General features: G+C 53.3%; 1 protein-coding gene across 2 annotated transcripts; it reads right to left on the bottom strand.

The window, feature by feature from the left end:
- Positions 1-48: 48 nt before the first annotated feature.
- Positions 49-16009, bottom strand: ZNF598 (zinc finger protein 598, E3 ubiquitin ligase). 2 transcript variants are annotated; one of them, XM_074553053.1, is made up of 12 exons: positions 15746-16009; positions 14542-14654; positions 13233-13362; positions 11751-11962; positions 10331-10548; positions 8316-8433; positions 7142-7329; positions 6745-6817; positions 5647-6392; positions 4546-4681; positions 3657-3801; positions 49-3560 (listed from the first exon to the last, which is right to left on the bottom strand). In XM_074553053.1, exons 1-12 carry the CDS (start codon positions 15992-15994, stop codon positions 3213-3215), a joined length of 2676 nt encoding a protein of 891 aa, XP_074409154.1. In that variant the 5' UTR covers positions 15995-16009; the 3' UTR covers positions 49-3212. The 2 variants fall into 2 exon arrangements, with proteins under 2 accessions (XP_074409154.1, XP_074409155.1); XM_074553054.1 differs by having other exon boundaries at positions 6745-6814.
- Between the last annotated feature and the right edge of the window lie 1155 nt (positions 16010-17164).

The following is a 17164-nucleotide window of genomic DNA, read 5'->3' as shown; positions in this document are numbered from 1 at the left end:
CACTGGGACGGGCAGGAGCCACAGCTGGAGCGTTTTTCCAGGGAATGGCACCGGGCTGGTGTCCCATGGGCCGTGCCAAGGCTGTGTCACCAGGCAGGATGGGACAGCCCCAAACTCCCTGGCTGTGGTGGGAGCCTTCACCCAGTGTCCCCACAGTGTCCCCACAGTGTCCCCACAGTGTCCCCACAGTGCTGGGTGTCACCATGCCCGGTGGCAGCCCCTGGGTGTGCCCATCAGGGTGTGCAGGGAGCGCTGCCACCAAACACACCCCAGAGGGGCTGTGGATGGAGAAGCAGAGCCATGGCTGCAGTAACCCTGGGCTGCTGCGGGTTCAGGGACTTGGAACATCAATTTTCCATTTTTCTCCTCTTTTTCTCCCAGCTGTGCTACAGCAGCACTCACCCCCTTGTAAGCACCCAGGCCACATCCTAGGAGGGTGCCAGGGCTGTCCCAGATTTGTCCCAAAATCATGCCAGGATTGCCCTGAGCGTGCCAGGGCTCTGCCATCCTCACAGGCTGTTTGTGGCCCTCTGTTCTCCCCAGAGCTCACAGAGGGCTCAGCTGTGCTCAGCCCAGCCCAAAAGCCTCTGCACGGTGTTAGCTCTAAATTTGGGTGTGAAGAGCAGAATTTCAGCATTCTGCCCTTCCTGGAGCTGCACCCTGCCCCACCCATCCCTTTGCTGCAGGAGGCTCTGTCACAGCACCACAGCCCCTCAGTACTGAGGTAACCCCATCGTGCACTGTGCATTCAGGCATATTAAAAGATTCGGAGTTTTTGCCAACATTTCAAGCTGTTCCTAGCAAAGGTGGAAGCCTCAGTGATGTTCAGTGAAAAGCATCCTCCCCCTGCATTACCTGCTGTGTGTCAGGGGCTGGAGCAGAGCCTGAGAGCAAAGCCCTCCTTTACAGGGCAGCGTTTGGGATCTCACTGCCCTTGGGATGAGATTCCCATCAGTCCATGCCAAAACCACCAGTGCTGTTTGTTCTCTGCCCATCAGGCCCTCCCAGGGCTGTCCTGACCCTGTCCCTGGCTCTGCCCTCTGTTCCCTGGGAATTGCCATCATTGTCCCACACAGTGGAATTTCTCTCAATAAACGCTGCTGTGCATTTCAGACCCCTCCCAAGAGGTGGCTCTGGTCTCCCTGGTCCCACTCTCAGTCCCATTTTGTCCCCATGTCTGTCACAAGCCCCTCTCCCCCTCAGTGAGGCTCAGCCCTCGCTGCCTCAACTTGAAGCCCCAGTTCAGCTGCCTGGATTTTGTTGCAATACACATTCAAACCTCAGCTCCTCTCAGAGTTTTAATCTCCACAGCTCCCACCTGGGGGCTGCTGGTTCAGTTTCTTTGCCAATACCTCTGTCCGAGCAGACGCTTCCAGGAGTTGCAGTTGTCACTAACCTCTGTGCAGTGTAGTATAAAGTGGACTGTGTATGGAAATAAGTTTAAAATGTTTACAATTTTGTATATATTATATATATAAAAATATCTTTTGAGAGAACAATCTGTGATTCTGTATTTTCGGTGTCTGTGTAACCAACTGCAACTTATTTTCAATAAAGAGCTAAAAATGAATAGAAAAAAAAAAAAAAAGATTTGGTAATAACTTTATTGAATCAGGTGAGCACAAGGAACAAGGAAACTGCAACATCAGGCCCCAGAGATGCAGCAGCTCGAGGGAACTCCCAGCAGCCCCTCCCAGGGAACTCAGAGCTGCTGATGGAGAAGGAACTGAAACCCAAGGGAAGACACAGGATGCTCCTGCAGGGAAGACATTTCACTCCCTGAATTTCCAGACAAAATGGGGACAGCTGCTGACTGCAAGTGCTGGCAGCACCCAGCGCCCTCAGGGCCCAGGATCAGCTCCAGGGTCCTGAGGGAGGGTCAGGGACTGCCAGGGCCTCGTGCACCCAAATCACCCTCCCCAGCCCCTTCTGGGCCAAACCCAACGTGCACAGGTGGTCACAACAGTCTTAAATATTCCAGAAAAGAAACCCAAAGCACTTTGCAGCCTGAGAGCAAGCAAAAATAACACATGTAAGGCAAGGAAGAGTGGCTGTGGGCAGGAGTAGCTCGTGGGTAATACTCTGAGCTCGATTCCATAGAAATGATGATGCTAGAAAAGCTGTGTTTCATCACTACAAATTACATAAATTAATGTGAGCTTTGTTCCTACGTGTTAGAAATAACTAAACCTGGAGATGGGAGAGAATCAGACACCGAACTACAGCCAGGGGGGACTCCTGGCACTCCATCAGCTCCGAGCTGCTGCTGGAGGAGTCACTCGAGAGGAGGAAGGAAGAGATCCTCCTCTTCCTCTGGGGTGGAATTTGGGGGTGCCAAGGAACAGGAGCCAAGCCAGCCCGGTGGTACCCAGGGAGGTGCAGGTGTCAGACTACTGTAAACAGATAAATGCACTCAAAGGCACTGCAGAAAACATGGTCAGTAATCAGCAGCATTTAATGTCCCAGGATGCTGTTGGGAGCTCCCACCAGTAATACATCCAAGAAATTAGAAACATGGCAGTCATTAAATAAAATTCCCGTGTGCTTTACGGAGAGTAAAGCCTTAATGCTGTTACTGTACATGCAGGGCTACAAAATCAGCTTCTTGAAAGAACTTTACAGAAAAAATCAGAGGCAACTTCAAATCTTGCACAGATCAGCCCAATTCTCCAAGCAGCAGAACTGACTCTGCAGAAAGGGAAACTCTGCAGCCCAGTGTGTGCAGCTGCCCTGGTCACACAGCCCAGGGAGCAGCACTCTCTTGCACCTTCTACCCCTGACTAGTGTGATCTTCACTGAAATAGCACAAAAAAAATCAGAATGTTATAAGGGAAGCCACCTCCATTCATTTCAGCGATCCATAAACTTCCCCCACCCCCAAACCAGAAAGAAACCCCCAAACCAGAAGCTTATTCCCCTAGTGAGTCCCCTGTCATTCTGCAGATCCAAAAGGATTCCCAGCTATTGCATGTTCCAGGAGGAAGGAGCCCTGCCTGTCCCCCTGCAGCTCAGCCTAACCCCAGCCCAGCTTTGGGAGCTCAGACAGAGGGTAGGGACGAGCTCTGGCCCATTCCCCTGCCCCCTGTGCCCAGGAGGGCTTCCCAAGCCACCTGCTCCTCTCTGCCTCAAGGGCACCAGCCCCCAGCCACTGCCAAACCTCGTTCCAAAGTGCACAGCCACAGCCAGAGCCTGGCTGCTGGCCCTGGGCAGAGCTAGCTGATGATCCTGCTGATGGCCTGCAGCGAGGGGAACTCCTCATCCTCCAGGTGCAAAGCTTTGTGGGTGACCACGTCCTGCTGGGTCAGCACCTGCCTGCACGTGGGGCAGATGCAGCAGTCGAGGTCGGCGGGGGAGTCCGTCTGCCAAACGTTCTTTTTGTTCTTTTTGGGTTTGTTGGAGCTTTGCTTCTCCTTGAGCCGGAAGTCGTTGTGAGCAGAGAGCAGTTCCTGCTGCTTGGCTGTGTCTGGCAGCAACACCAACAACTCCTTGAAAATCTTCTTGAAGTTTTCCCCCAGCAGCTCCCGGCAGCTTTTATAATACTGAGCTGCAGAGATCAGCCCCTGCAGGGGACAGGGAAGGGCAAGAATCAGAGGAAAATGAATATTTATCTATTAAAAATCCCACTGGAATTCAGGATGCTCTGGGAAGCCACTCACCTGCCTGAACTGCCCAGAATGAGTTTTAAATTTATTGAACTTGGACTCGTCGCTCTGAAGAAATTCTTTAATGGATTGTATGAGCTGGATGTTCCTCTGCTGGAAGTTCTCAGGTATCAAGTATGATCCATGACAGGATTTTGGCCTGTGTTGGAAAAGACCAGAAGTGACCCTGACACTGGTTTGTGTCACACAAAGATGTCCTGGGACATAAATCACAAGGCAGTTCTGGTTTACAGCTGCACGTCCTTCCTCCACCCAGCTACACAAAAGCAGCACAGCTGTCTTGTCAGAACAATAAAATATGGGATTTCCATATCAGATTCCAGCTTTACACAAACAGAATGTTTAAAATCCAAGTTTAACGTGGTCCTGACGAGCTGCTCTGTGAGCTGGGTGCACTCAAAGGACCTGAGCAAAGACCTCACTGTGAATAAACCAACATACAAATGCAGGTTCTGTATGAAACTGACACAAAGTTTTCCCTCCCCTTTTCCCAAAAACTCCTCTTTCTGTCCCAGAAGAACCCAGAGAGCAGATCCTGGAAAGACCAGAGCAGTGAAGGTCACCAAGGAGAACAAGCCTCAGTGCCTTGCTGCTGGGACTCCCATAAGGAATATGTTGGAGCTGCAGATTCCCAAATAAATCTAGGATAGACCAAGGTCTGAGCAGCCAAAACATTGCAGAGGCTTGCAGTTCCTCAGACTTGTAACTCCACAGGGCTGTTTTATGCAATTCTCCTGAATCCAACCCCCAGCACCCTGGGACTTCCCAACAGGAACCTTCCCTGGCTGGCCCCTTGGAGCCACCCCCCGTGTGCTGTTTGAAGCCCTGTGACAGCAGGGAGAGTGAGAGGGGTCCCACAGCCCCTGGCAGGCCCCTGACTCACTCTTTCAGGGCTGTAGTGACGGGTTCAGAGATGGTGGAGGATGGGATGACAGCGAAGCCCGGGGGGGGTTTGCTGACAGGCACCGACAGGCCCGGAGGCGGAGGAGGGTTCTTCAACAGCACCACGGAGTTAAAGCCTGAGGGAAGCAGGGAGAGACAGGAATTAGAGCACCCACAGACCCCTGGCTAAAACCCACACCAGTGCCTGACACACTCTGCAGAAGCACCAAGCAGAGTTTGCAGTGCAGACATCACTATATTGGAGAAAACCTAAAAAAAATCTTCAAGAAGCACTTGAGAGTAGCTGATGTTCCTCTACAGAGAAAGTGCTTTAATTCTTCATTTACTTTCTCAATGGAAAATAATTTTGAAAGCCCACTCCAAGTCACAATGAGAAACACTTTTGCATTATTAAAGTGAACACAAACCACGGGAGGAGGCAGCAGACCCAGCCTGGCCTCTCCCAGCAGGGGCTGCACAAACAGCGGTGCTGGCGCCTCCCGACGCGACCCCACTGCCATGAAAACCACTCCAGCTCACGTTTGCTCCTGTCTCCCTGCCTTCACAAGGTCATGGCTAAAGGCACGGCAGGAAAGCTCTGCCAGCACAGGAGGAAGTGAAGTGACAAGTGCCAGCAGGGACAGGACACAGCCAGATTCCCTTTGCCTGCAGCGGCTCCAAGGCAGATCTTGGAGCACAGCACACGGATGTGTCAGCCCTGGGGACAGGGAAGAACCAGCTCTACATCCAGGAGCCACCCCCAGAGAGCAAACAGCTCCAGCTGTGGGGCAGAGGTGAGTCCCATGCAGGACATTCCAGCCCTCCTGTGACAGCCAGGCTGACTCTACCTGGCAGCTGGTGGCAGAACCACACAAGAGCCAGGAGTTGACACAACACATCCATGTGTTCTCTGGGCTGTCCCCAAGCAAAGCTGGCTGTGCTCAGCAGTGCTTCCCCATCCCTGGAAGTGTCCAAGGCCAGCCTGGAACAACCTGGGCTAGTGTAAAGCGCCCCTGCCCACAGCAGGGAGTGGAATGAGATCATCTTTAAGATCCCTCCTACCCAAACCATTCCACGACTCTGAGCTTCACTCCCTGCTCACCTGGTGGTGGGGGCATCCTGGCTGATCCTGAGCTCCCAAGAGCTGGGAAGTCTTCCTGAGGTAAAGGGCATTTGTTAGTCCCTGGGGGCTTTTTAAGGCCGGGGGGCTCTTTGGGTGCAGCACAGGCAGCCGATGGTTTCTCCGCGTGCCCGTTGACGAGGGGGCCGTGGGCAGCAGGGAAGGCCCTGCAGGGCTGCTCGGCCTCCGGGGGCCTCTCTGTGCCTGGCCTGGGCAATGGCGGCTCCTGGGGCGGGCGTGGGGACGATGGGCTCTGCTTCTCAACCCCCATCTTCTTTTTCTTGCCCACTTTTGTAAAAGTTTGTGAGGTAGAAGCTGCCAGCAAGGACGAGACGTCGAACATGGTCGGGGTGTTGCGGATCTCCTGGGTGGTCAGGCCACCGCTGCCGTCCTCGTCGTCCGATTCACAGAGTTTATTGCTCTTCTTATTTCCTTTGGAGGTGTTCAAGGATGGTTTTTTGGCTGGCTGGTTGACACAGGGGTTGCACATGGCTTTGACTACGTTTTTACTGGAACCATTGTTCCACGCAGATGTGATGTGAGTTACTGTCCTATTGGTGGGCTTCACTTTGGACACCAGGGCTGGGAAATCCTCCTCCTGGAAGGCTGCTTTCCTGGCAGTGGCTGTGTACATCAGAGACATCCCTGATGAGATGGTGGGAGCTGCAGAGGAGGACAAGCTTGGGAAATCTTCTTCTTTAAGCTTAACCAGAGCTGGCTGGGCAGAGCTGTGGGGAAGGGAGAGGGTTGGAGTTACTGAGGCAGCAGAACCCCAAGGGACAGCACAAACCCACAGCTCTCCACTCCCCCTCTGACTGTCACTCAGAGTGACACAACAGGAGCTGGACCAGATGATCCTCAGGGCTCCCTTCCAGCTGAGGATATTCCATGATTCCATACCAAGATCAAGCCAGGAGCTGATGCTGCTCATGCTGGTGAGCAGCACAGAAACAGCTGCAGGCAGGAGGGGACGGGGCAGGGGAAACCTTGGAGGGATCAAATGATCTAGAAAATTGTTTTCCCCATATATGCAGAACACATCTATCAGCTTCTAAACGAGCTTTGTCCCTGCAGACTCACCCTGGGAGAGGTCCTGCAGCAGAGCCGATTGCTGGAAAGTCCTCCTGGCTGAGCACTCCATTAGCAGCTGCTTCTTTTGGAACGGGACAGAAAGAGCAAAGACATTGTTTTCAACCCAAACCCATTCATTCAGAGCAGGGGCTATCAATGGCCATGACTGCAGCACCACCAAGGCCTATTTTCAGCAGCTGGTGATGTCATTAACTGACATTCCAGAAGAACAATTTAAATCCATGCATCACTATTTCCTTCAATTAACTGTGCTGCCCATTATGTTGTGGCATTCAGGAAATCCATGATCCTTTAAATGAGTAAAACATGGCTAAGGCAGAACTTTCTGAGGGAACCTTCCAGACCCTGAGATGCCCTGCAGCTGCAGGACCTGTCCAACACTCACCTGTGACATCGTTTGAAGACTTTGGCACACGTTTGGAGCCGAGCACGTCGGGATCCCTCAAATCCTCCTTTCTCCCCCTGCTGCTGCTGCTGCCTTCCTCCTTGTCCTCCACCCTCTTCTTCTCCTCCTGCCGTTTGGCTGCCACAGATGCTCTGACTGCTGCTGCAACATCTCTGTCTTCTTCTTCCCTGCAGGACAGGGCAGACTCCTTGGTCAAACACAAGGACCACAGAGCGCTGCCTCACTGCAGTGTCACCTCTGCGGTGCCAGCTCTGGTCACATCCCTGACCTCGTGCTGCCACCTGCTGAGAAACCCAAACCAGCCCCACCACTCCCATCCACTCCGCATTTCCAAGTTCCACGTGTGGGAATAACAATCCAGGCCAGAAGAAACCAGGCTGAACTGGGAGAGACAGTACCAGGGATGCAGGGGGCACCTGTCCCTCCCGCTGATTTCCAAATGTATGGAATCATTCTTGGAGGCCACAGGAACTCTTTGGGGCATGAACTCTCAACACATGCAAGATCCACATGTGACACCAACAGAGGACTGCTTTGGGATGCACTTTTTTCCCCAGTGGAATCACCAGTAATGAACCAGCTGCCCATCCAGCCAGAAAAAGAAGAAAATAAGATGTGCAAGATGGAAAAAGCACTCGGGTCTGGTGTGGATGAAGAGACACAAAAATGCAAAGTTTTTCATTTCAATACTTAACCCTCTTTCTTTTCCAAAGCACTCAGTCTGGCCACACAGAGATCTGTTAGTTCAATGAAAAGCATGGTTCCTTAGAACAGGAATTTCATCACTACCCAGACCAAAAACTCCATTAAACCTGCACAGACTTGTCACCTACTTCAGAAAATCCTATTTAGAGAAGTTTGCATAAAAACAGCTGCTGGAATTAATTCAGGGTTCTGAGTTTACTTAACCCAAAAGTTGAGGGTTACATTGTTTGCTTCCTGAGCTGAAACCTCACACAAAATAATTCCATGATTACCAAGCACATAGCCAGGACACAGGCTTGGACTGGAAGCTGTCAGCTAAGGATTCACCATGGAGACTTCCAAATTTTGTATCACTTCCTTCCTCCTAATCCACCAAAATATTGTGAATTGGTAAATAAAAGCCAAGACGAAATGGGAGTAAAACTCCCCACAAGGTTGTGCTACTCACCTCTTGTACCTCCAGCTGCCCCTCCTGTTCTGCTGGCTGCCTCGGCTGCTCAACCTGCTCGCCCTCCCTTGCCTGTTGAACCTGTCAACCTCCTCGTAGTCATCTCCACCTACAACACCTAAAACAGAGGGGAAGGATGATCACTCTCAGTTATTTCTCTAGTGTGGGCATCACACTGTGCTTGAAATATGCAAATGGTACAAATAAATTATCTTCATTTCTTTCTGATGACCAAGTCAGCAGTTCTCCTAAAATTACCTGTCCTCATTAAACTCGTACACAGGGAAAAAATCCTACAACAATTCAGGCAGGAAGGGATGCCTGCATATCACCTGCTCCAGCCCTTTACTCAAAGCAAGGCCAGCTCTAAAACTACATCAGAGGGCTTTGTCTGGGCAAGTTCTGGTTATCCTCAACCTCTGCAACCTCTCAGGTTGGAAAGGCCTCAACCTCTGCAGCCTCTCAGGTTGGAGAGGCCTTCTCAAACTCTACAAGCTCTTGGTGCTGTTCCAGGCCTTGTCTACCTTGTCTGGGAAGAATCTTCACGCCTATGAAATATTCACTGGGCATTCTTAGAGAATAAGACCCATAGATTGGTTTGGTTGGTGGGAGGACATTAAAGAACACCTTGCTCCAGAGCAAGGACACCTTCCACCTGAGCAGGCTGCTCCAAGGCCTGTCCAGGGCGCTTCCAGGGCTGGAGCAGTGGCAGTGGTGCCTGCCGACCCTGGCAGGGTACCCGTCCTTGCTCTGCCCACCCTGCTGGGGTGCCCATCCCTGCCCTGGGAGCTGGGCTGAACATCAGTCCTGCCCATCCTGCCCCTCAGCCCAGCTGACCATCAGTCCTGCCCACCCTGCCCCTCAGCCCAGCTGACCATCAGTCCTGTCCCTCAGCCCAGCTGACCGTCGGTCCTGCCCATCCCGCCCCTCAGCCCAGCTGACCATCAGTCCTGTCCCTCAGCCCAGCTGACCATCGGTCCTGCCCATCCTGCCCCTCAGCCCAGCTGACCATCAGTCCTGCCCACCCTGTCCCTCAGCCCAGCTGACCATCAGTCCTGCCCCTCAGCCCAGCTGACCATCAGTCCTGCCCACCCTGCCCCTCAGCCCAGCTGACCATCAGTCCTGCCCATCCCTGTCCCTCAGCCCAGCTGACCATCAGTCCTGCCCATCCCTGTCCCTCAGCCCAGCTGACCATCAGTCCTGCCCATCCCTGTCCCTCAGCCCAGCTGACCATCAGTCCTGCCCGTCCCTGCCCCTCAGCCCAGCTGACCATCAGTCCTGCCCACCCTGCCCCTCGGCCCAGCTGACCATCAGTCCTGCCCACCCTGTCCCTCAGCCCAGCTGACCATCAATCCTGCCCATCCCTGCCCCTCAGCCCAGCTGACCATCAGTCCTGCCCCTCAGCCCAGCTGACCATCAGTCCTGCCCCTCAGCCCAGCTGACCATCAGTCCTGCCCATCCCTGCCCCTCAGCCCAGCTGACCATCAGCCCTGCCCACCCTGTCCCTCAGCCCAGCTGACCATCAGCCCTGCCCACCCTGTCCCTCAGCCCAGCTGACCATCAGCCCTGCCCACCCTGTCCCTCAGCCCAGCTGACCATCAGCCCTGCCCACCCTGCCCCTCAGCCCTGCCCGTCCCTGCCCCTCAGCCCAGCTGACCATCAGTCCTGCCCACCCTGTCCCTCAGCCCAGCTGACCATCAGTCCTGCCCACCCTGTCCCTCAGGCCAGCTGACCATCAGTCCTGCCCATCCCTGTCCCTCAGCCCAGCTGACCATCAGTCCTGCCCATCCCTGTCCCTCAGCCCAGCTGACCATCAGCCCTGCCCACCCTGTCCCTCAGCCCAGCTGACCGTCAGCCCTGCCTGTCCTGCCCCTCAGTCCTGCCCACCCCGCCCCTCAGCCCAGCTGACCATCAGTCCTGCCCCTCAGGCCAGCTGACCATCAGTCCTGCCCATCCCTGCCCCTCAGCCCAGCTGACCATCAGTCCTGCCCACCCTGCCCCTCAGCCCAGCTGACCGTCGGTCCTGCGCGGGTGCCGGGGCGCGTAGGTGAACTGCAGGTCGATGTGGCGGTTCTGGCGCGCCTCGGCGCGGCTCTTGCTGTGGCAGGCGCTCTTGTGGGCCTTGTAGTCGATCTCGGTGCGGAAGGCGTGCGTGAACTGCTCCGTGCTGCAGCGGCCCTCCTCGCACAGGAAGTGCTTCTCCCTGAAGTGCTCCCGCAGGTACTCGTAGTCACTGCGGAGGGAAAGCACAGGGCTGAGCCTTCTCACTCTGACACAGTCATGCCTTCAGGTTGAGCTCTCCCACTTCCCAGATTCTTGGGAATTCCCTGCATTGGTACAGAACTCTGAACTCCACAGAAAGTGTCAGCAGTTCTCCTCACAGCTCAGTCACACAGAACAATCCTTGTCCAGCCCCAGAACCAAGGACGCCGCTGCAGCTCCAGGCCCAGAGAGTGCAAACAACAGGGAATGGAGGAGAGCAGTCTGGGAGGGTGGGACTGCAGAACCTGAGCTGGAATCGGACAATGAACCCCAACATGGAAATGGACCAAGACTTATAAAAGTGTGAGAACTCCTGACCCATTGTCCATCTTGGGTGTAGCCATGGCTGGGCTCTTCTAATGCCCAAGGTGAATCCTTTGAGGACTTTTATTAAATCCCTGCTTTATTCCTTTAGCTCTGCCCAGCCTCTGTTCCAGGCAGCCTCTCAAGGCATCAAGGGGAGGTGAGGACAAGCCCTGGTGGTTCATTTGTCCTTATCCCAGGAAGTTTTCCAGCTGACCCTGTTGCTGTACAGTCAATGCAGTATAAAGGTGTTAAGCCACACCCACAGATGCTCAGCACATCCAGTTGTGCATACAACAAAAAAGTTACCTCTATTCCCCTTGCACACAAACCTTGGAACAGCAGGAGCAGGGAATCACAGAATTAAGGTTGGAAAAGGCCTTTAAGACCATCAGCCAGCACCACCACCATGCTCACCACTAAGTCATGTCCCCAGGTGCCACATCCACCTGGTTTTAAACATTTCCAGGATGGAGACTCCAGCATTTCCCTGGCTAACCTCTTCCAGTGCCTGCCAACCCTTTCCATGAAGGAATTTTTCCCAATATCCAATCTAAACCTCCCCTGATGCAACTTAACACTTCCTCTCATCCTGCCCCCCATTAGAGGTAACACACCAGACAGCTGCTGTCAGGCTGCAAAATCAACTTTTAATAAAGATGATTTTAAAGCATGAACTACATTCAAAGTGAATATTTTGGCTACTTATTTACAGAATTGCACCTAACCAGCTGCCACTCCTCCACTCTGCTTTCAAACACTACTTACCCCCAAATTCAAAGCACACCCAAGGAATTTTACGTCATAATTTAAGCTAGAAAAAGGGAATTTAAGCCGGGAAAAGGACCAATATCAGCAATGTTTTCTTGCCTGTAGTACTCCTGAGCCCCCTCAGAGTCACAGAAGTGGCAGAAGTAGTGGTCCCTGCGCAGGTGTTTCAGCAGCTCGTCGTTGTCCAGGTAGCGCTCGTCGCAGAACTTGCAGAGGGGGTGGCCGCGGTGCGAGGTGTCATCGGGGTCCCCGTGGATGCGGTGCCGGGCCAGGTCCTTCCTGGAGTACCATTTCCTCTCGTAGGTGAAGATCTGGAGGGCAGGGATTGTGTTAATGCATTGGTATTTAGAGATCTGCGTTCATAGATTCGTACAGTTTCCTATGGACACAGAACCAAAGAGAACAAGCCAGGCTGTGTCCAACTTCTCCATCTCTAGGGGTGGAAGATTTGCTTCAAAAAGATGCAGTTTGACCACCAACAACTAAAATTTTGTTGGACAGGAAGTAAAATTTAACTCATGGATTCAAATTAAATCTAACTTGCATTTCTCTGAACACTGCAAATGAATTTAATTCACTTTTTTCCCTTTGGAATCTTTCTATGCTGTAACGAGTTTAAATTATAATCTCTGGAGTAGAAAAAGCCTAACTGTGTATTTATCAACAAGCAGTATTTAGCATTCTCAAATTTAGAAACCCCAAGGGAGCAGTTTTACCTTCCTCTCACAGTAACCACCCCAAATATCTGCACACAGAGGATCCACTTCAATGAACAACTCCTGTATCACAAGCCAGCCCTCTGTCCCCACTGCCTTGTGAGCTGTTTTGGTAGGAAGGGTTCTGGAGATGCCAAAAAGATCAACCCAGCCTTGAGAACAAAATATCCTTTATTTCTGGCCTAGATAAGGACTGGGAAATTGCTCTGGGAAAAGGTTGGTTTGGCTTTGCCAAGGCTGATGGACTGAAGCTTTCACGAGTTTAGGAGTTTTTTTTTCAGTGGGTATGAGTAAGATGGGACTTTTTTCCTTGAAATAAAAATCTCTACAGTATTCAGAAATTAAAAAGCAACAGTTTTAATATTGTTTGTGAGAGAAAATGGCAAACAAGTTCCCTCAGTGCTGAGGGAACCCTGGGCATAAAGCACCTCACCAGAGCTCAAAGGACACCAGAAACCAAAGGATGCCCTGCCCTCGTTTCCCACTTCCCTTCAATCAGCTCCAGGAATTCCAAGACCACAGGAAAGACTCAGCTCAGTTCCCAAACTTATTAGGGTTCATTTAGGTCAACCTGCTCGCTCCTGGATCCCATCCCTTTTGGCAGCAAACTCCAGTTCACCTGGCACAAACCAACTGTGGCACCACCACCGTGGGGTTTAATTTAAAACCTGGAGAACCTCCAGAGCCTCTTCATTAATCAGTTTATGGAAGAAGAAAGGCTTAGAATAAAGCAACTGGCCTCACTGCAGGAAGAGGGAACTTAAATAAATCCTTGCTGTTCTGCCTTCCCACTTCCCAGGAGCTCCTGGAGGTCACGGAGGGAAACTCCCTCCTCCCCACACATCCAAGCAGAGGCCCAGCTCACCTTTAGGTGTTTAACACAGAGTTTGCAGCAGAAGAGCTCGTGCTGCTTCCTCATGTGCTGCTCCAGATCTGCAAAGGTGTTGAAGGGCTTTGCATCCGGGCACAGGGGGCATTCGTGCTGCAGCAGCTTCCTGAGGGATGAGAGAGATTCCCAAAAATGACCCAACTCCCTCTCAGCACCCCCACACCTTCAGCAAAACACAAATGTTCCATCCCTGGCAGAAGGCTCCAGCTTTAAGGCTGCCCCTGCAATCTGCAGGGAGGGCTGTGACCTGCTTATTGCAAGATTTGCTTATGGCAAGAATTCTGCTGGATGGAAGGAACAGGATGGAACCAAACTACACCGAGGGTCTGACTGCTGGAGCAGAGCTGAGCAGCCATGGATGGAAGCACAGCAGGAACTCACTGCAAAACTGAGTAAACTGAAACAAACCCTTCCCCTGATGGGTCACATCCAATTCCAGTACACTTCCCACTGTCAGAAACTGAGGAATACAGTGGGGAGAGATAAATTGAAATTAAGGAATTGTATTAGGAAAGGAGGGAAAAACCCCACTGAAAATCCCACCACACAGTGGCTCCCAGGAAGAGCTGAGCACTGGTCTCACTGGGAGAACTCCTACTCCCTCATTCCCACAAATATCAAACCAAAACTGCAAATGTCCCAAAGTTACATTCTCAGCCCAAATCAGGGTGAAAATAATGCCCAATTCTCCAAGGACAAAAGCTCCACTGCCAGTATGCATAATTTCCACTCCTATTTCCATTATCTAAAATCCTCCCAATTAGGATTGTTATGAAAAATATTTGTAGAACACGATGCTAATGCCACGTTTTTATTCTGCACTGGTTTTTTCACTTCACCTTTTTTCCCTCCCATTCAGAATTAAGATCTTTGTGTGAAGACATTGTTACTCTTCATGCAATACTTGGCACACCTTGGTTTGGTTAGTCCTTATTCAGCACAGCAGTAATTACAATTACAACAGTAATTAAGTCTTTATCCATTTCCACAGCAGCCACACAAGGAATGGGAAGGTCTTCAGCAGTTTTGCTGCTGTTAAAGATGCCAAAAGGGATTTTTATTGAGAGAGCAAAGCGTTGTGCTGGTGCATCCAACCCTGCAGCCCCAGGAGCTGCTGAGCGCTCAGTGCCTGCTCCAGCTGTCACCTCGCCAAGCACACCTGCACAGGTGACTCAGAGCTGCCCAAACGCCAGGAGAGCAGAGCAGGGCACCCCACCCTCCCGCAGGCACTTCCTGCCACGTCCCGTGCGCCACCACGTGCTGGGGACACCGCGGGGACATTCACCTGTACAGCGCGTACACCTCGGCATCCATGAAGTAAATGTCGTATTTCTTCTCATGCTGCAGCTGCTGCAGGGCAATGGAGGAGAAGGACGGCAGCTTCCTCCCGAACACCACCTGTGGGAACAGCACCGGGGTGGGCATTGCAGCGGGCACGGCCTCGGGGAGCTGCCCATGCCCACAGCCCTGTGCCAGCCTCAGCTGTCACCTCCCTCGGGCACTGTCCCCAGCAGGGCCACGGCACATCTTATCAACCCGCCAGGGATTGGCACAGCGCGGCCTGTGGAGTTTGAACGGGGTTAGGAAACGCTCCCGCTGTGTTTTGCTTGCACAGCTGTTCGCAGAGTAAATATCCCGCAGCAGCACAGCCCCTGCCACAGCCAATGCCCGCCAGGAGCCCTGCCCCCGGCTCCTCCCTGGGCATCGCATGGGCACCGGGAGTTTCCAGGTGACTCAATGTCTAAGGCTGGCAGGGAATCACTGTTTCGTGTTCCCTTAGCTCCCAGGAAAGCGAGGAGCTAAACACAGAGCGCCTCCCGAATCACCTGTACCGCACACCCCTCTCAGGGCATCTCCTTGCTCCCGGCTCCCCCTGGGCTCGGAGCGCTGCAGCTCCCACCTCCAGCACACACTGCCAGCCCGGGAATTGCTGCTGGAGTCACCAGCCCCAGCCCAGACAGGCCGAGACACAAATACAGCAAGGAATTTCACTTCTTACAGTAAAAGCTACATCAGAAATCTAGAAGTAAATTCCCAGAGAAACTGTGGCTGCCCCTGGATCCCTGGCAGTGCCCAAGGCCAGGCTGGACAGGGCTTGGAGCATCCTGGGACAGTGAGAGGTGTCCCTGCCATGGCACTGGATGGGCTTTAGGTCCCTTGCATTCCAAACCATTCCAGGATTTTACGATTCCATGATCCCCCCTAAGATCTGCAGCCTCCTGGAGCAGGGAGCAAAGGCTCCATCCTGTGCTGCCAGGGCGAGTCCTGCTGACTTCACACCATAAACATTCGCTCTAACTCCATTTTCTCCACGTTTTGTTTCCCACTGGCCCAGGCGGCGGCGGCACCCCCGGGAGCGGGGCAGAGGGCGGATAACCGGGCCGTCCGTCCCCGTCGGTCCCAGCCGGCCCATCCCCGGTGCGGCCCTGCCCGGAGCTGCCCCGCCCGGCCCGCGGCCCCCCCAGCCCCAGCCCCGGGCCCGGCCTCACCTGCCGCAGCTCCTCCCGGCACACGGCGCAGTACCGGACGCCGCAGAGCGCCCGCATCCGCACGGAGCAGCGGTAGCAGATGGGGTGCTCGCAGCGGCCCAGGGCGACCACGTCCAGCTCCCCGCAGCACAGCACGCACGGCCCCTCCGCCGGGCCCGGCCCCGCGCCGGCCATGGCGGCCATGGCGGCCTCGGCCCCGCGCCGCCCCGCCCGCACCACTGAGCGCGGGCTAGAGCGCCGCCCCACCATAGAGACGCACGCTCACACAGCGCTCACCGGCCATAGAGCTCGGCCCAGAGCGCCGCCGCGCTGCCGGAACTGATTCCCCCCCCCCCAGGGCCACAGCGCCGCCATACTGATGTCACCGCGCGGTCCTCCAGCGGCCGGCCATAGAGACGCAGCACGGTGACCATAGAGATGCGCGGGGCGGAGCGGCCCCGGCTGCGCCGCTCTGGTTCCCTCTCGGTGGTGGCTCTGAGGCGGAGGAGGACCCCGGACGCGGTCGGCGATCCCGGACACGTTTGCGGTCTCCAGCTCCTTCCTGGCTGTGGGGACATGGGGACTCGGACTCTGCACTTCAGTCTGAGGGACCCAGGGCCGCTCCTGCCCCCTCAGTCTGTGGTGACACGGGGCCCTGAGCCCGCTGCCGTGCCCCGCTGCCGATGGATGTGGGATTTTCCCAGATCAAACGCCTCCTCTGGGGTGCCAGCAGATCCTCCATGGATTCATCAGATCGCCAGCTCCGCCGCTTGATTTAATTTTAAATTTTATAACCCAGCCATGCGTTTTCCCAACTAAACCGGGGGTGATTTGGGAAATAAAAGCGTTAAAAACATTTTCGGATCACTGCAGACACTGAGGTGTGGTATCCGCTACAGCAGGAACACAAACGAGCTCAGTGTATGTAACACGAATAAATCTTTATTTGCTGCAGGGGGTGAGTCCCACACACTTCCCGCTGTGCAGAGGCAGCCCAGGTGTGTAAAACGCCAATCACTTGTTTTTAGAATTTTAAAAGTTTAATAGTAATAAAATGGTTATAAAAATAGTAACAGAGTAATAAAAATTTGGACAGTTAGGATTAGGACAATACAAGACAATAAAAGCAAGGAGTTATGGACAGTCCGGGTACCTCTTTCTGGGCAAAATAAGCCCGAAAAAGGACCCACGTTAACAGAGGATTAACCCTTAAAAACAGCATTCTATTGCATATTCATACATCTCATACATGATTCAAAACTGAAGGTGTTTCTGCTTTATATCTACTTCCCCTCTTCATCTTGTAAATCAATTTTCTTGTCTCCTCGAAGACTGAGGAGGCAATAATTCTTTTCTTGAGATCTTGGTGTCTTGTTGCTGTTTTCTCTTTGAAGAATTTCTGTATTATCTTATCCATTCCTTGAACTAGTTACTAAAAGT

Source organism: Zonotrichia albicollis, chromosome 16 (genome assembly GCF_047830755.1).
Source record: "Zonotrichia albicollis isolate bZonAlb1 chromosome 16, bZonAlb1.hap1, whole genome shotgun sequence".
Lineage (NCBI taxonomy): Eukaryota > Metazoa > Chordata > Aves > Passeriformes > Passerellidae > Zonotrichia > Zonotrichia albicollis.
This window is presented reverse-complemented; position numbering and strand designations above follow the sequence as displayed.